Genomic DNA, 19,189 nt, shown 5'->3' with positions numbered 1-19,189 from the left:
ATGTTACATTTGGTTCTAGTGCTCAGCATACAGCTGCCATGCTTTTTTCCCATTAAGACCCGTGTAGGCTAAGCACAGAATATGAAAGCAAGACATGGCACTGATCGCACTGCCGCTGCTCGTTTATGATGCGTGACGTAACATGCAGTATATTGTTGTGGTGTTTCTTTTGATGTCTGGCTAAATGTTGTGTTTTCTTTTTGAAATCTAGTGAAGTGAAATGGAATTAAAGCTAATTTTGTTCTTGCAAATGATCAAGCAGGCAACATGGTCTATGGTGGTAGTTGTGTATTTGTCAACTTTTTTTTTTACCTTTGTCTGCCCTCTAGTGGCCAAAGGGGTATTCATGCGCCTTTAAGATTTACTGCCAACATGCATCTGCTAAACCTCTATAATACAAATCTTAGATTAACATTGTAACTTCCATCATGTAGCTACTAATTAAGTAACACGTAGCAACCTAGAACTTAGCACTATAAGTGAGTTAATTCGTTCAGGAAGGGAAGTTAATGGTATTTGTTCTCTGTTTCCTCACCCCAGGTCTAGTAAGCATCTTGTCTGCCAAAAAACAGCCCTGGTGCAGATTGTCAGACTGCTGTCAGAGTGGGAGAGAGTGTACACAGGGGAGTGTGTGTGATCACTACTGTTACGATGACTCAGCCTGCAGCAGAGCCCATGCAGCTCCTACTGAAGTCCCCCACCTCTCGCTGCCTGCCTCACTTCTGTTTGGGCACAGCACTGTCTGTAGGTACTGGGGGCCTTTGCTGCATAGGCAAATTACTGGAGCATTCACACTATGGATCATGCACATACACACTAAGATATACGCGCACGTGCACTCACACACATACACACACACATACATACACACACACAGATATTGCTGCAAAGCACTGCAATACATTTTACTTATGCATGGAGCACAAAAGCTAGATTAATTTCCCAACATAAACTGTGTATACCTGCACAGATACACGCACCCAGTCACACAGGGAAAGAAAATGCATGTCAGCAGCTGGGTGTAATTGACCTGCCTAGATATCAGTGCTGCAGATGAGAGGGACGCTTTGTCTTTTATACGACTGAAAGAAAAACCTGACAAAAGACAATAAAGTCTTTTCTTTCACTGATAAAAATCCTTCTTTCACGAATTTAGCATATGCTTTTTTAAAAATCTAATTATGATATGAAATGTTTTTGTTTTCATGAGTGACCACAGCAGAGACAGAGCAGCCATTTTTCTCTCTGCCTGTGTTGGTGAACTCTGAAAACGTTTGCTGTTGTCTTCCATAAGGTCCTTTTGCAGGGTCAGAACAAGCATGTATAAACTACAAATTAACCAACCTCATTGCAAACAGCAGAGCTTATTGACTGACCAAGAACTTAGAAAGCGTATTCATATTTCTTCTGCTCGTTAGCATTTATTCTTCGGTCACATATGACTGCCTGCTCTATATTGTGACCTCTTTTCTTTTGACCTACAGCGATTTTGTCACTGCAGGTCTTTTGAGGTCGCCGTTGTACTTCTGCTCTCCACCAGAAGGAGAGATGCTGTGTCACGATTGTTAAATCAGGGCACCCCCCCCGCTTCCACCACCCACCCTGTCTCTCACTCCTGCAGTGAGGATACCACAGCAATATATATATATATGGAACTCGTTAAAATGTCATTAGTCATTTACAGTATGATTGTGGTCAAAGTCCAGGTTTAGGTTCTGTGTTAAGAATTATGATGCTCTACATCTTATTTTCTTTGCATTTGGCTTTCTGTTGCACGCTGAAGCACATTGTCATTCATCTGTTTTATTACAAGTGATGTTATTTGGAAACTTGGCTTAACTGAACTGTCAATGCACAAATATTTATCCTTATATAAGCTATGCGTTGCGACCTCTTCTCTCCTGTATTTTCTTCTCTCTATCTTTAACCCTCACTCACTTCCCTGCCACACTCATTCCCATGGTCTCTCTCTTTCTCATTCCTTGCTGTTGCAGTGTAAGCCTATCGAGCCTGCATTGTCAGAGTTTGGGGAAAGCGCCTGCGTCAGAGCTCGCCGTCCTGCTATAAAAGCGCAGGCTGCTGCAGCAGCAAGCAGTCGAGGCTTAAACCTGAGCCCTTCATACACCTCCACACACACACACACACACATACACAAAGAGGAGAGGGAGAGCAGCCTGTCCTCCCACAACTTGGCCATGAGTAGCATCGGATATGACCCCTACTACTCCACCACGTCATATAGACGCTGGTATGTCGAGGCTCCCCCTCGTGTGGTTACCAGAGGGAGGACCCACTCCGTCTACTCCTCCCATGCTTCCCCGCTGTCCTCCCGTCTGCAGTACTCCTCTCCCGGCCGGGTGCTGCTCTCCTCCTCCTCACAAGCCTCTTCCCTGGAGCTGGAGCTCAGCCAGGCGGCCCAGATCAGCTCTGAATTCCGCACTGTTCGCACCCAGGAGCGCAGCCAGCTGCAGGACCTCAACGACCGCTTTGCTGGCTTCATTGAGAGAGTGCGTGAGCTGGAGCAGCAGAACCGTGCTTTGGAGGCAGAGCTCCTGCTGCTGAGGCAGAGGCACACTGAGCCGTCCCGCCTGAGAGCACTGTACGAGCAGGAGGCCCGCTCCCTGAGAGCTGCTGTGGATGAGGCCAGGGCAGAACAGCAGGCTGTCCTGGGACAGAGAGAGCGGCTGGAACAAACGCTGAGTGCCCTGCAGGGTCGATATGAGGAAGAAGTGCTGGCTCGTGAAGAGGCTGAGGGCAGGCTGGTGGAGGCCCGTCGTGAGGCTGACCAGGCTGCCTTAGCTAAGGCTGAGCTGGAGAAGAGCATCGAAACTCTGCTGGAGGAGCTGGCCTTCCTCAAGAGGATTCATGAGGGTGAGGTGGCTGAGCTTCAGGCCCAGGTCCAGCTTGGCGTTCAGGTGGCAGTAGAGTCTGAGGCCGCAACTCCGGATCTCTCTGGCGCTCTCAGGGACATCCGGTCCCAGTATGAAAGGCTGGCAGCAAGAAACATGCAGGCAGCAGAGGAGTGGTTCAGAGGGAAAGTGGGCTCCATGACTGAGACCGTGGCCCAGCACAGTGACGCCGTAAGAAGCTCCAAGGACGAAGCAGGAGAGTACCGACGCCAGCTCCAGACCCGCCTGCTGGAGATCGATGCATGCAGAGGCCTCAATGAATCCCTGGAGAAACAGCTGCATGAGATGGATGAGAAGCAGAGTGCCGAGATCGCTGCTATGCAGGTCAGTAGTGGTTGCAGGCATATTCTACCATGATGTGCTATTAATTATTCAGATCTTTGGGATATTAATCTTTAAAACGATTTCCTAAGGTTTTCATTTGATTTCAAGTTACATCTCCTTGCACCTTTGTGACTTATACATGATTATTTGACTTTATCATCAATTTAGGACACCATCAGAGAGTTGGAGGGTGAGCTGAGGGGCACCAAACAGGAAATGGCACGCTACCTGAAAGAGTACCAGGACCTTCTGAATGTCAAGATGGCTCTGGACATTGAGATTGCTGCATACAGGTGAGAAGCGATAAGAGTGAGCCTGAGAAATCACAGTGGGTGTCTGACAACAAAAAGAATCATTTATTCACAAGGTCATTGAAGTTGAAATGTTTTCTTAACATTGAAGTAAGTCCAAATGCATTAGCAAAATGGCTCTTAGGATATGACAGAAAAGTCTATTTTATTTTGATTCAAGATTCAAGATTCAAGAGTCTTTATTGTCATTGCACATGTCAATGAAATTTTCATTGCAACCCCCATGTTAGATGGTAAGAAAGATAAGACTAGAAAGAGTGAATAAAATTAAGATAACTACAATAAAATAAAATAAACCAACATGCAATAAAAAAAAAATATTCGTGAAGCAATTAAAAATATAACAGAATGAAAATATACTTAGGCAATAAAATATACTAAACAATAAACAATAAAATATGGAAGTGAAATGTGCAAACAGAATAAAATATACAAGCAGAATAAAATATAAAATATACACAGTGAAATGTTCCGACAGAATAAAATATGCCAATGAAACTGAAATGTGCTGATATACTAAAATGTATATAATTATAGTATATGTGTGTACATAAAAGTCAAGTACACAGAAGGTGCAGGTGCAGGTGATGAACACATTCTGGGACAAAATCCTAATCAGGGATTCATTAGGAAAAAGGATCTTGACTTTTCACACTTTATATCAGACACTGTAGAGTTGCATGCTAATAAATAATGTCCAAATTGCCTTTTCACCAACCTGTACAGGAAGCTGCTGGAAGGGGAGGAGTCTCGCTTCAGTGTGGGAGTGGCTGGGGGCGTGTCCTCTCTGTACAGCCACAGTTTGTCAGCGCCCTCCTTCGTCCGACCCGTCCTCTCCAGCCTGAGCTCCGGCACCTCCTACCTGATGACGTCCCGCCTGCTCAGCTCCAGTGTCAGCACCACTGAGGGGATCATCTCTGCCAGCCAAGCCCAGCAAGCAGAGGCCAGCCCACCCGGGGAGGAGGAGGAGGAGGCGGAGGAGGTGAAGGAGGAAGAGGAGGAGGAGGCAGAGAAGGAAGAAGAGGGAGGAGAGGAGACAGAGGAGGCAAAGGAGGACGAGGAGGAGAAGGAGGAGGAGGAGGAAGAGGAAGGAGAGGAGGAGGGAGATAAGGAGAAAGAAGATGAAGAGGAGGCTAAGGAAGGAGATGAAGAGGCTAAGGAGGAAGAAGAGGGTTAGTGGAGTTTCTGATCTTATTCTGTAATTGTACAATTAAACATCAGTGCTTAAGCTCATGATGACAAATAGTAATAATATTCTCATCTATTGGTACAGGTGGTGATGAGGAGGAGCAGAAGGAAGAGGTGACAGAGGCTGCTGAAGAGGAGGGGGAGAAAGAGGACCAAGGAGAAGGAGAGGAGACTGAGGTTAAAGAGGAAGCACAAGAGGAGGTAAAAACAGAAGGAGCTGATGACAAAGGTGAGGATGCAAAAGAAGAAGAAAAGGAAGAGAAAGAAGAAGAAAAGAAAAGCGACGAGAAAGAAGATAAAGACGAGGCCAAGAAAGAGGACAAAGCTGACGACAAAGATGACAAAGCTGCTCCAAAAACAGATGACAAAGCTGACACAAAAAAGGAGAAGGAGGAGGGAAAAGCAGCCAAACCTGAAGTTGCCGAAGAAAAGAGCACAAAGGGTAAAAAGTAAGCTAGTAGCCTCGGCAAACTTAAGCCAAGACTATCCATTAGCTCGATAACCAATAGAGGCATCTAGGCTATCCTCTCAAAGCTGCTTGTTAAACATGGTGCTCAATAAAACAGTCCAATAGCCATTTACAGCAACAAATCAAGGCTAACTGCTTGCCAATACCCAGAGTAGTCCATAAAGGTCTGCTTGCACACTTCCTGGTGAGTGTAACGTGTAATTGCTGAATGCACAAGTGAGTGTATGAGTTTTTGGTGGTTGAATAAACGCCTCTTAAAGTCATTTGTGTGATTGATTTTGAGTTTTTTATAAAACAAAAACATAAACCATTCATGATGCAACTTTTAACAAAAGTAGTTGAAGGACACATATTGCAATCCCTGTAAGTGATGCTGTTCTGTAATAGGGAATTTTTTAGATTTTTTTAATTTTTATTTTTTTTAGAAATGTGAGCATGTGTCATTCTCTAATTCCACATTTCTACTATAGATGATTAAAAACAGTGACTTTCCTGTTGCAACCACACTTCTTGCATCATTGTAAGATCCAAGTATTTATTGTGCAGCCCAGGGATTTTCAAAGTCTGACACTGTGAGCCCTCAAAACATCCCCTCCCCAACCGCACTGATATAGTTTCGAATAAATATTGATTGGTCAACACAGAAAAAGCTATTACTTTTTGGCACTCCTTCTCTACTACTACTATTATTCTTTGCCTTACTTCGATTTGGGGTCAACTCAAGCTCTGCCTTTTGGAACTCCCATAATGCTTTGGTGGATGTAAACAGGAAGTACTGCATACTGTGGTCATGTCTTCAGTGAGTTAGGGCTACATCATGAGTCCCATGATTTTCAGGCAATATTTGCATATATTTTGACAAATTTGCACTATTAAAAATATGACGAATTAGCTATTAGCAGTTCCTCTTTGCAGTGTATCCATGGATATATTGACAGCTATCACTGGATTACTTTCATACTGAAGACAACTTAAAAACGTGAGGATTTTCAGGGAAGTTCTGGAGTCATAAGGGACATTTTTTTTCTGTGATTTCTAAGATGATTTATGGATGTTTATTTGCAATGGACGTCGGAGGCATGCCTATCATGTCAAATTTGACTGATTTATTATGACTCAGAGGACGGACAGGGTTTTGAAGTACCTTAATTACCTCCACGGGCTGTTGGACAAGGGCTGCTGCACCTGTTGACTGAGTTGGTAAGCCAGCCAAGCTACAATAACTAACTGTTTTTGAGGACAACAACTGTGCCTGTCCCTTTCACCAAATTAAAAGATAATTTATAAGCAATAAATCGCATCCTTGCTCAGTTTAATAAAATTTGGGGTTTTGCTGCTACAATATTCCTTTGTCTGACATGACTTGTAGCTGATGGTGGCTAATATTAGCTAATGCTAGCAACTGCCATTGTGACTCCTATCAACTTATACTAGTTACATTACGTTTTAGCACGGCACAGAATAACATTTCAATTATTTTATTCCAAAAGTGAAACAAGAAGTACACACATTATACCTCTTCAGACGTTTGTTGTTTCCTGCTGTGACCCATTCCAGGACACATTAAAGAAAGAAAATTAATATCTGCCATTATGTTGTGATACCAACAAATGGCCACAGTTGCCACTGTTCAGCAGCTGTTACAGAAGCCAGGTTTACATGCAAAAGAATAAAATATTTTTACAAAATCTTAAGTCAGTTCTGCCATTCCACTACCATCAGGCAATTATTAGGAGTTGACTCATTAAGATAAGCACTAGGTGGCACCAATTCTCAAGTCAGGTGCGATTATGGCATTGCAGAAGAAGAGGGCTGAAGTAATTAAATGAGTCTTAGTCAAAGCTTTAACAGTGAAAAACAATGGCTATATTCACAGCCACCTGCTACATACTACCGATAAATGCACTATGTAGTATGTACTACATACTGCATTATGTACTACATATTGTACGACGTCAGCACAACATCCAGGTATTTTCGGCATACTGAAGATTTTGTTTGATGCTACATGCTACATTTTGGCCGAATCTGTACGTACTGTTAGTATAGTAGGCAGTTTCGAATACAACTAATGTAATGGAAAAGACAACTGACATATGACATATGTGTTTTTCTCATGTAATAATTTGATGAACATCAGTCTCCTGAACACTCCACTCAGTTTGTCTGCTGCTATTTTTCATCCCTTCAGTAGGGCGGAGGCTTCACTGGTTGTTCAAGTCACATGCTTCTTATAATGTTACTTCATCTGTTCGCTAAGTCTGTTACCATTTCCCTTTATTGCATTTTGCTTTTTCAATACACAGACTTTTCCATCTCAAGCATAAAAGCTTTTTTGCGATATTTCGAGATTTACATAAAAACAGGTGGATGGAAACCCACCTGTAGTCTCAGCTGGCTCATGTTACACTGAGAATATACAGCTTGTGCTGAACAGCGGCCACTGTGGCCACAAGTGGCAATTGCAGTATAACTGAAAATGTTAAAAGCCTAATTAACAGTTTAGATAAGAATCATAGAGTCACTGAAATAACTTAGTAAAGTCATTTACACTACAACATTGTCTAAACTTTGCTAATATTACCTAACATTAGCCACCATAAGCTAATTGTCAGACCAAGACTAGTAGCAATACCAAATCAATTAACTGAATTTTAGAAAGTGGCTTTACTGCTTATATATTCAACCTTTCACTTGTAAGAGAAAAAATAGGATTTTCTTCTTTTAGGAGTAACGTGATGGATGAAGGAAAGGCAGAACAGATGACGACCCAATTAGCTTCCACCATCCACCAGGTATGCTGAACTTTTGTCCAGGTTTTAATATGTCTAAGCTGAGACAAAGTGACACACATACACACACAGTAGCTATGAGTATTATATTAGTTACTGTCCTTTCATGCTTTCCTCATTATGATGATAATAACTGTAAATTATTATGAAAGTCTGTTCTGTTTTATTTATCAAATTACACATGAAATCTAAAAACTGAAACGCTTGAAACGCATTATATCTTCATATATTGCTTTTGCAGTTACCTCAAATTACTACTTTTACAGAGATATTTGTAGTTACAGTAGTAGTATATAGTTGCAGTCATTCAGTACAGCATCTCTGATCTTCCCTCACATGAGAAGAAGCCATCCACACAATGATGCACATTATCCTCTGACACCTCGCATCGCCCAGCAGCTGCTCTGTTATTTTGCTCCCTTAGATGTTAACTGTGAAGAGTGTGCCGCAGCAGCAGCAGCAGCAGGCTCTCTGCAGCCCTGGTGGTTGGTTTAAACCCCACCCGAGCCTGTCAGCGATAACATCAGCCGTCTTCTCTGGGTTTATGCTGCTGCTGCTGCTGCTGCTGACAAATAACAAAACAAAGCCACATATTTAAAACCTCTTGGCAAAATAGGGAGCAGCACATCAAATGTAAAGCTGAAGAATTATCTTTTAGCAATAATAAACTCTTTCAGCATGGTCAGTCAAACCCAAAATGAGATATGTAGGTCATGTGGGGGAAGGGCAAGCGACATAATAACTGTCTCCATTGACCGGTACCGGTAATATGTTTTGGTTAAAATTATCTAAATGAGCATTAGTTAAATGAGTTGACCTCATTAAATCACATAGGAATATAATATGTAATAAGGTTTTAAACTTAAAGCCATTCACTTCATAACATTTATTGTAAAGCTCTTTGTTGCTAAGTTGTAATAATTTAACTACATGCAAACTACTTAGTGTAACGTTTGATGGCTACAAATGCAATTGCAAAGCATGTCTTAATACATTCATATAAAAAGACGAGACAGTCTCTGTTTTTTTCTTCATTATGACATTTATTGAGCAAATGCTGCTGGGAAATCGTTCATGATGTCATGGGATTGCAAACAGTAGCACCTCATTTATTTCTGTATTGAAATTCAAGTCCATCCTATGCATACAAGAATGCACGTATCTGCGCATTTACAGTGTTTTTTTTTTTTTCAGTTGCACTCAGGTAAACATAACAGACACTGATAAAAAGCATGTTTAAGGCTAGGAGTTTCTTCAGGTTCGTTAAGCTTTAACTGCTTCAGTTACTGGATGTATATGGTGATGTGTTTATCATATCGCTGCCCGTCTCTTTCTTCACTGTACGTTGTGGGTTTGTTGTTAGTTTCTTTTTGGCTCAGTTCATATCTTCACAATGTCAAGTAAGGCTTCTTCAGTAGAGCATGTGTCTGTGCGGAGGACCCTCCCACCTGCCCGTCCCCCTCCGTATACTTAAACTCAAAAAACCTCTCAACTTTAATAATATTCCTCTCATTCCCCCACCTGCGTTGCATTTATTCCTTGTACATATTTACTCTTTTTACAGTGTATTTCTACCATACGTACAGATAAGAGAGGAACATACTCCCCTCTCCTGAGCTAGCATGCAGACCCCCCTCCCTCCCTCCCTCCGTCCCGTGAGCTCACCCGTGAACTGCAGAAAGAAAGAAAAAGAGGATAAAATGTCTCAGTCGCTTGCTCCTTACCACGTCTGCAGCGAAGCCCAATAAAGCTGTCACTCAACATGCATTTTTGAAATTTGTAGCATTTAAGTTTTGGCTTCTCTCTATGATTTGTTTTGTATGTTTGAGAGTGGTTATCTTTATTACATCGCTCTAGCTGTATGATTTTCTTTGTTATGTTAGTTCAGGGTTGATTGCTTGTCTTCGTGTCCTCTCCTCTGGTCCCCCTCCCCCTCCTCGGCCGGCTCAGCCATCTGGAGTCTGCTCAGTCGCCCTCGGTCACCTGCTTGATGGACTGGGTGGAGTGCTTCTCCGCCTTCTTGGTGGTCACCAGCTTCTCCTGCATCACCTGCTCCATCTCCTCCACCTCCTTCACTGTCTCGGTTACAGTGACGGATTTGGTGATGTGCTTGGATCCGTCCTCACCGGTGGTGATCGTCTCCACGGTTTTGGTGATGACCACCTTCTGGCTGCCATCTTCCTTCACCGGGCTCTCGTCCACGCCGTTGGCGATCACGTCGGCTTCCTTCTCCTCGTCCTTCTTCTCTTTCTCTTCTGGGCTGCTCTTGTCTATGTCGCCATTCATGGCAACATCCTTCTTCTGTACTGTTTTGTCTTCTGTTGAGTCACTCTTTTTCTCAGATTTCTCTTCAGCAGCCTTAGGAGCCTCAGGCTTGGCGGTCTCTGTCTTTGGGGATTCAGCTTTTGGAGATTCATGTTTCGGGGATTCTGACTTTGGGGACTCAGCTTTTGGGGAGCTGGGTTTTGGGGATCCAGCCTTCGGTGAGCCTTCTTTGGGGGACTCAGACTTGGGTGATGCAGGCTTGGGAGATTCAGATTTAGGAGACTCAGGTTTAGGTGATTCAGACTTGGGGGATGCAGGCTTTGGGGACTCAGGTTTTGATGCCTCTGTTTTGGCAGCCTCTTCCTTCTTGGCCTCGGGCTTTGCAGCGTCTGTCTTCGGAGCTTCTGTCTTGGCTACGACTTCTTCTGATTTGTCCTCTGCTTTCTCATCTTTCACCTTCTTCTCATCTTTTTCGCTGTCTTCCTTTTTGCCTTTGTCTGTATCCTCTTTTTCCTCTTTCTCATCACCGCTTTTGGATGCTTTGTCACTGCCTGCATCTTCGTCCTGATCGCCACCCTCCTCTTCAGCGGCGGCTTCCTCCTCTCCTCCGCTGCCTTCCTTGTCTGTGGCCTTCTCTTTGTCAGGAGAGGCTTTAGACTCGGGAGTTTTTGTGCACAACACAGTCTCCTCAACTTCCTCCTCCTCTCCTCCCTCTTCTCCTTCTCCTTCTCCTTCATCCCCTCCCTCTGCGTCATCCCCCTTTTCTCCCTCATCCTCTCCCTCACCTTCTTCTTCCTTCTCTCCTTCCTCACCACCCTCTCCCTCCCCCTCTTCTTCCTCATCACCGCCTTTTCCTTCCTCTTCCTCCTCTTCCTCCTTAGTGGGTGCACTAGAGCTAACTTTGGCTTCACTGGCGGCTACAACTTCCTCCTCTTCGCCCTCTCCCTCTTCGCCCTCACCCTCTGCTTCCTCTCCCTCTCCTGCTTCTTCTCCCGCCTCCTCCTCCTCTCCCTCCTCCTCTCCCTCTCCGAGCTTGGCAGAGAGCTCTTGTGCTATCTCTGCCAGGTCCTCGTCTATGTCAGACTTGTCGTCCTCCACCCTCGTCTCCTCAATGACCTCCTCCACAAACTTGTGCTGCACCTTCAGCTTGGTAGTTTCTGATTTCGGCTTAGAGATCTTGGTGGAGGTGACTGCCTGGCGATACGGGAAAGTGCTAAAGTGGGTCTCCTCGCCCTCGAGGAGTTTCCTGGAGACAACAAACATATACATCATGCATTTAAAAGTTACCTTTGGTACACAGAGGAGTCCAAACTGTGTAAAAATGATATCAAATGCATGTCAGTGTGTATACCTGTATGCAGCAATCTCAATGTCCAAGGCCATCTTGACATTGAGCAGGTCCTGGTACTCACGCAGGTGACGAGCCATCTCCCATTTGGTGCTCTTGAGCTCATTATCCAGCTGGTGAATTGTCTCCTGTGGAAAAACAGAGCGGGGGCAATACACGGTTGATGAAGTGCAACAAAACTATGGTCAGGGGAAACAGTCTCTTTTGCCAATTCATTTAAAATCACTGTGCACGGTTTACTGCATGGAAACCTTCAAAACCTTTTCCTAACTGACTTTAATGCTGTTAATGCGGATCTCTATTGCTCTCTGTGCACACTTTATAAACTCTGTAGACTCCATCAGAGGCTGTTGCTTTAATATATTCTGACGCAATACAGTATTCTAGAGATGTTGAATGCCTCTTTTTCAAGGGCAGCCTCCACACTTGTCAATACACCCCCACCCCCAAAATCTCAGTGGAGTGATGCAAGGACGGAGCCAATGAAGGCATCGACCCCTGCCTCTGACTCAGCAGAACAGAGAGAGAGAGAGAGAGAGAGAGAGAGAGAGAGAGAGAGAGAGAGAGAGAGAGTCTGCTGCAGTGTCTCCCTTTAACCATTTCCTGACAACTGGAAATCTCTCAAGCTTGTAGAGAAAGTCAGCGCCAAGGACGTAACGATAGCAATCATTACGCAGCAGAAAATGTTTTCACATAGGCCCTAAACCGTGATTTAGAATATAAAATATTGCTGTTACTTCGGTAGTTTACTGTTTTTGAGTCCCTCTAATAAAAACTACGTCACTAAGACTTCGATCCATCATCATAAGAGCAAGCAAAACCCCGATTTGAAAGTTTTAAACACACAAAAAATGTTTTCAATCGCAAAAGTACCCTATCTAATAATAACATAAGATAATAAGAAGCCTATTCAAGCCATGTTCGTCTTTGCAGCTCTTTACGCACGGCTCTGTAACTGCCCCGCAGCTCTTTCTTTACCTGCAGGCTGGCCAGATCGCTGTTGTGGCGGTCCTCGATGTCATTCAGCTGCCTCTCCAGCGAGTCTCTCGTCCCGCGGACAGACTCCAACTCCACCGTCTTGGACTGCAGCTGGCGGCGGTAGTCGGCTATCTCATCACGGGCGGACTTTATGGCGTCCTTGTTCTGCTCCGCAGCCTCGGTGAGCTTGGCGTAGCGGCACATGAACCAGCTCTCCACCTGCTGCAGGTTCTGTTTGGAGTGGCCCTCCAGCTCGCAGCGGATCTCCCGGAGCGCCTCGGTGATATCTGCCTTCTGGAGGTCTTTCCTCTCCACGGTCACCTGAGACGCCTGGATCTGGGCGATGAGGTCGCTCACCTCTTCCTCGTGGTTATTGCGGATGAAGGCGATCTCATCCTGCAGCGACTGAACTTTCTTCTCCAACTCGGACTTCACCAACTCCGAGTCGTTCGTGTCCTTCTTCAGGACGCGGATAATGGCCTCTGTCTCCTCTCGGATCCGAGCTTCTTCGTCAAGGCGGTCCCTGAGCCGCTGGATGTCCTCCTCGATATGGTCGGTGTCGAGCTGAATTTGCGCCTTGTCATGGTGGATCTGCTCCAGCATGGAGCGCAACTCCTGCAGCTCCTGGTCGTAGAGGTCGCCCAGCTGGGAGCGCGACACCTGCTTCTGCCGCAGTGCCTGGATCTCCGCCTCGATCTGCTTGTTCTGCTGCTCCAGGTAGTGCACCTTATCAATGTAAACAACAAACCGGTCGTTGAGCCCCTGGAGTTGCTCTTTCTCATTAGATCGCTTGTAGTCTCCGTTCAGGATGGAGGTTTGACTATAATCAACGCTGTCGGCGGAGCTGAGCACCGTTGAGCTGTAAGCTCGGGACACCGGCATATTCACGCTCCTCTTGTAGGATGTGGTCATGGTGGAGCCGGGACTTGCCCGGGACCAAGACTGGGAGCGGAAGCCGCTGGAGGGGGTGCCGCTGGAGCGGCTGTAGCCGTAGCTGGTCGTCCTAGTATCCATACTTCTCCTAAACGGGCTCCCTATCGTGTCCACCGGGTAACTCATCCGGTCAGACTGTAGGGGATGTGCGCAGGAATGAAGGGGGACGGTGCAGGAGGTGGAGGCGTGTATATGGGTGTATGTGTGTTATGTGTGTGTGTGTGCAGGTGAGGGGTGTATGGCTCTCACAGCGACTGAGACCTCCTCTGTCTTCTCCTTATATAGCCTATCTGAGGCTGTGCCGCTAACAAGGCAAGGCCAAGCAGTTTTGTTTTGTCCATTGATGGAAGGGAGGGGAGGGCGCATCCCCCTCAGGACCGCCTGCTAATGGTCCCGGGTCCCGTTCAGTCTGAGCCACGTGGGCTGGAGGCGCTGCACGGGGGTCCGATTTAAATAACAGACAATTAGACTTTTTAAAAAAAGCAGTCTGAAGCTGAGCGGAACCGAAAGACACCACGAATCAAACAACCAAGACATTAATTAGACCGCTCTGATGGGACAGTCGTCTCTGTTTGTGTCATTTCAGCACCGCGGACAGCGACCAGCACAATCAGCACTCAGCTGTTCCTCAGCTGCAGGTCCCTCTGTGATCAGGCCACAGCAGTTTATTTTACAGATTCCTGAATGTGAATTATTATCGCAAGAACTCGAGCCACCACATGATGCTTTTTGCCCACACAAAGTCTGAGGAATGTGAAGACTTTGTCACCTGAAAACACATGAATAATAGCAGTATGCGTTTGTACACCTCCTCATTTGTGCTTTAACATGCAAAGCCACAAAAGAGAGGTTCCAGCAGGGAGCAAGTTATTCATATTTTCCTTCAATTAAAATGAATTATTGGTCAGAATTAGTTTTATTGAGATTCTGCATTTATAGCTTTGTCACATTTTTGCTTACAACTAATACTCAACAACAAGCACTCAAGAACTAACCATTATAATAATAATAATAATAATGACTGGGGGTATACAGGTCATTTCAGACTGTATTGCCGCTTAATAGAACCCAGATCCAGACATTGATTCACGAGTGGATCCTCTTCCGAACTGATGTGACTCTTTTATTTATTTTTGATAACATCAGTGAAGCATAAAAGGTGAAATGTTCTTCCAACAGCCTGTCAAACCATTGCAAAATGTTGAGATTTAGCAAATAATCTTTTCAAGCGTCTAGCCTGCAGTCCACCCCATAAACAGAAAAATGAAGAGAGTAGTACCCGCAGAGTGCTGTGATACTGCCACATTTTTCCATCACTTGTATGGGGGAGCACATGTACTTATTGCATAGTCCTGCACAGCTTTACTGTACAGCACTAACATTTGTGCACCACACAGATGCTCGTGTACACACATCCCTTCCGGGAAGAGAGTCTCTACAGTTACCTGTAGGATCCTCACTATCGTAGGTGCAAAGCCACATGGGATTTGTGGTTTATCCATTTCCTGAGACATTTTTCCCCCCAGAACGGTGAAGCGTCAGTGTGGGCTGCCTGTCTGGCAGCTTGGCCACTTCAGCAGGCCATTGATCTCTTATCAATCTTGACGCTTCAGTCTAATCTCAGGTTGCTCCGGTCAATGCGAAACGATTACCAATTGTTTGAGGCAATGCACCAAAAACAGCTTCATTGGTGCTTTTTGAGCGTCCATTACTTAATGCATTTAATGCTGTCAAAGCACCACCATACTCATCCACAGGTGCAGCCTGAGGGCAAACAGCGACTGATGGAGGCTCAAACTTGTACACACATAGCATTATTGGTGATTATTCATGCTAGACAAGGAGCAATTCTTGCACTTAACTAAAGTCTGTTTGCTGGGCTCTAGCATGTGAGTAGAGAACTTATTCTGCTTTTCAACACTGAATTCGACATTTGCCATTAATCACCTGCCTACATATTCTCGTCCCACCTCATTGGCTTTCCACTGCAAGCTTTCGTCAAGCAGAGCTAATGCATCAAGCATGGCCAATTTTAGATTGCTCCAGAGACAGAAAGGCAGACAGGGAGAGAGAGCTAGACTGAGAGGGAGGGAGAGACGGTCACAATGACTCTCCTCCTGTGTATGCATGTGTCTGCCTATTTTAAGCACTAATATGTATTGTAAATGAATATATACCAGAGGAGCCACACCCACAGTCTCCTCGCTTGCTGACGTTACAGTGTCCTTGACCGCCGCTCCACCAGTTTCTCCGTACAGGCCCTTCCTGCTGGCTGCAGGATTTTTCTACGCATATATTTTATTGTTGGGGCTGTTCGAAAGCTTGAGGTGCTTTTGAATGCCCCTACGAGGGCGGTGGTGGTGTGATGTACACGGCAGAGTGAGGGTGTGTGTGTGGGTTGGGCAAAAAAAAAAAGAAAAAAGAAAACAGGGGAGTCATTCAGCATCGGTGCTGGGCTCCAGCGCACTGCAGAAGGGTTGGAGTGTTTTCAAATGGCACTGCAGCAGAAACAGGCTCTCGCATCAGACGAGCCCATCCCAGCGTGTCCCAGCCTCTGGCGTGCAGGCGCCAGGCCACAGAGTTAGAATGGAGAGTTCATTCCTCTTTGAGTGAGGTTAAGGCACTGGCATCTTTTGGAGACATGATGCAGGGATATGTTGTTCTGTATGCTGATGCAGAGAATACAAGGACAGCGTGACCTTTTAGTCAGCTGATATACTGTTGAGTGGCAATTATAAGAAGCAGTGCCATGTTTGTTAATAGCAGGCTAGTAAAGCATTAACATGACAGATGCAGCGTATTCCAAAAGTAGCGTTTGATGATCAGTAGTAGAGTCAGTAGTAGCAGGGTCATAGCCAGGATTCCAGAGGTCAAGTGGCAAGTTCCCACAATTTTATTTTTTATTTTTTTGAGGATTATTTTTTGCTTTGACTCTTGAAAGTAATCCGATTCAAATGTATCACGTCTACACCGGAATTATCAAAATAATTCCTGTTTTATTGTAGGATTGAAACTCCCTCAGGTTGCTAAAAGTCCCAGAATAAAATATGGAACACCTGACCTCAGTGTTCTCAATGGTAGCTGTGGACCTAAATAATAGCCCATTTCCACCTATTTAAAGAGAGATTTCATCGATTTTGCTGCGGCTGTGACCACACGTGACAACCAAGGATCATGGTAAATGCTCCAATGTAGCTGTTGAAAAGACTTAAAGTCACCAGTTTGACTTATTAATGTGAATTGCACATTAACTCAATAGCAACATGAGCGAAGATTATCCACCATAAGCTACTGTTAACAACAGGTCAAGCAAGGCTTAATATGTTTTTGTTATGTGCAATTGCTCAAGTAAAGTTTTAAATGCACAACCTTTACTTGTAATGGGGTATTGTGGTATTGCAACCAAAGGAGCTGAGGACTTCCTCCACAGCTGCTGTGATGTGTCATGCAACTAAGATGACTGCCAGTTGCACTTCTGTCCGTAGTATATTCACGAGATGAAAAAGGGAATGTCACGAGTCAGTGGAGAGGAAGAATGACATTGAGATAGAGAGAGAAGCAAACATGGGGACCTTTAATTAAGATTCACATTGATGATGCTCAGCCACTGCTGCAGCAGGGCCTTGCAGGCTTACAGCTTGTGTATATGTTTATGTGTGTGTGTGTGTGTGTGCGCACAAGGGTGGAAGATTAATTATCTGCATCATGGGTGGTGTCAATACTGTGATTGCTACACATCGAGCATATTTTTCACACACTGTACAACTAGTTTTAGTGCAACTGAAATTGTTCTCCCTGTAGAAGCAGTAGATCCATGACTTTAAACAAAAGTCAGTAGGGGTGAGTGGTAACTAATGAATCTTTTTTTGCACGTGAGTAATCTGCATGCTTTACATTTTTCAGTATACACTGCACTCACAGAAGCACGTGGACACCCGACACTACACCCACATTCGCTTGCTGAACATCTCACCTGGCTGCTGGTTGCCAGTCAACCATAAGAGCATTTGTGAGGTCCAGTTAGGGATTTTGGGTGATGCGTCCTGCCCTCTGCAGCCGGTGTCCCAGTTCATCCCAAAGGTTGTGGATGGGTAAGAGATCAGGACTCAGGCTAGTCAAGTTCCTCCACACCAAAATGGGAAACCCATGGACCTTCACTTTGTGCACAGGGGCATTATCATGTTGAAAGAGAGTCTTCTGTAAGCTGTTGCCACAAAGCACACTATGCTCTAAAATATCATGGGGTGGATTTCCATCCACCTGTTTTTCGATGGATTTTCAATTCGCACATAGAAAACCTGAGTAGAAGTACTACCTAGATACAATTGCTACACCCTGACCCCAAGCGAGCAACCCCCTTGTCAAGCTTCTCAGGTGCTGCCCAATCATATCACATGAAGACAAGATATTTAAGACACTGTATTTCTAATGTTTTATCTCATCAACTTAATTGATTTGTAAATGTCTGATTATTCTGAATTTGATGCAGTGACGTGTTTCAGACATGTTGGGACAAGAGCAACTAAAGACTGGGAAAGTTGTGGAATGCTCCAAAAACACCTGTTTGGAATCAGGATTTTAGATTGACCTTAACTGTAAGTGAGGGTCTAATCCCAAAACATGAAAAATACTCACATAATGTATTTAATGACTGTAATCTTTATCATACTTCAGAGTAGTTAAAGTTGTTGCACACATATATTGAAGAGGTCTTGTATTGGGTAGTATCTCTTCGGTGAATATTAGTAACTGTGTGTGACTGCAGGCAGCCTAGCTTGAAGAAGACGCAGAGGACGGTTATGGGTGAATGCAGGTGGCCAGACAGGATGACTTGACACATACTGAGCCATAAATACTGAGCCGCTCAGGACACGAGTCTGAACAGTGTCTGCTTCATCTCTGTTGCTGTGGTTATCTGCTAGATTGTCTTTTTCTTTATCTCCGCTGCTCTTCTCTTCTTTCTCTGCATCCCGTTTTATTTCTTCATAAATTGTCTGCTTTTTAATCACTTTATATTTAACGTCTCTCTTACTTTCTACTATGTCTTTATCTTTTTTTGCCATCACATCCTATTCTTTCCATCTGTTCCCAGCCCCCCTCTGACTTCCTTTCTCCCTCCCCCTGTCGCCCTCCCGCCTCCTCTCTGTCTCTCTGTCCATCACTGCTGGGCTCGCACCCACTGAGTATACCATAACGGTTCTCTCCTCTTGTTCACCGTGATAACATTGTCACTTTTCCACCCTCGGCAACGCTAGAATCCATCTGTTACATCTGGCATCATTACCGTCTCTTAACCACAAGCAGTTGTCACGGAGATGTCCTTCACAGCATGTATTACATAAACATGTCGGATACCAAGGTCACAACTATGTCCTGATACACCATTACACCTGAGGCATTGTGTGATTCCAGTGTGTCGTGTCTGATGATATATTACAGAAACACAGCATTAGGTTGACATAAAATTGGTTGCTGTTAAAGGTATAATAGCTTTTAAGTATTCAGTCAATAATTTTTTTTCATTTTACATGCAGTTTTATTAAGATGCATTTGGAACATGTTACTGCATCACTTTTTTTCTCCCTTTGCATCATTTTGCACGTGTTTGCACATGTGTGTGCACTTGAGACTTGACAGTGGAGGATTCAGGTTGTTGCACATTCAGCTCTCAT

General features: G+C 44.6%; 2 protein-coding genes across 2 annotated transcripts; one reads left to right on the top strand and one right to left on the bottom strand.

The window, feature by feature from the left end:
* The first annotated feature begins 2,195 nt into the window (after positions 1-2,195).
* nefla (neurofilament light chain a) lies at positions 2,196-5,185 on the top strand. The gene is made up of 4 exons (XM_041960196.1): positions 2,196-3,233; positions 3,402-3,526; positions 4,271-4,716; positions 4,818-5,185. The coding sequence occupies exons 1-4, from the start codon at positions 2,196-2,198 to the stop codon at positions 5,183-5,185; spliced, it is 1,977 nt and encodes a 658-aa protein (XP_041816130.1).
* Positions 5,186-9,958: 4,773 nt separating this feature from the next.
* On the bottom strand, positions 9,959-13,643 carry nefma (neurofilament medium chain a). Its single transcript, XM_041960439.1, has 4 exons — positions 12,585-13,643; positions 11,610-11,734; positions 10,679-11,504; positions 9,959-10,621 (listed from the first exon to the last, which is right to left on the bottom strand). The coding sequence occupies exons 1-4, from the start codon at positions 13,641-13,643 to the stop codon at positions 9,959-9,961; spliced, it is 2,673 nt and encodes an 890-aa protein (XP_041816373.1).
* Between the last annotated feature and the right edge of the window lie 5,546 nt (positions 13,644-19,189).

This window comes from Chelmon rostratus, chromosome 19 (genome assembly GCF_017976325.1).
Source record: "Chelmon rostratus isolate fCheRos1 chromosome 19, fCheRos1.pri, whole genome shotgun sequence".
In the NCBI taxonomy this organism is placed as follows: domain Eukaryota; kingdom Metazoa; phylum Chordata; class Actinopteri; order Chaetodontiformes; family Chaetodontidae; genus Chelmon; species Chelmon rostratus.
Note: the sequence above shows the minus strand (reverse complement) of the source record. Positions and strands in the feature narration are given on the sequence as shown.

Excerpts from the sequence above, each read along its gene's own strand:
- nefla (XM_041960196.1), top strand. The coding sequence starts at position 2,196 with ATGAGTAGCATCGGATATGACCCCTACTACTCCACCACGTCATATAGA. Across the intron at positions 3,527-4,270 it reads ATTGAGATTGCTGCATACAG|GAAGCTGCTGGAAGGGGAGG; the intron begins GTGAGAAGCGAT and ends CAACCTGTACAG. Across the intron at positions 4,717-4,817 it reads GGCTAAGGAGGAAGAAGAGG|GTGGTGATGAGGAGGAGCAG; the intron begins GTTAGTGGAGTT and ends CTATTGGTACAG.
- nefma (XM_041960439.1), bottom strand. The coding sequence starts at position 13,643 with ATGAGTTACCCGGTGGACACGATAGGGAGCCCGTTTAGGAGAAGTATG. Across the intron at positions 11,735-12,584 it reads GCGATCTGGCCAGCCTGCAG|GAGACAATTCACCAGCTGGA; the intron begins GTAAAGAAAGAG and ends GTTTTTCCACAG. Across the intron at positions 10,622-10,678 it reads CAGAGGACAAATCAGAAGAA|GAAGAGGCTGCCAAAACAGA; the intron begins GTCGTAGCCAAG and ends GAGGCCAAGAAG.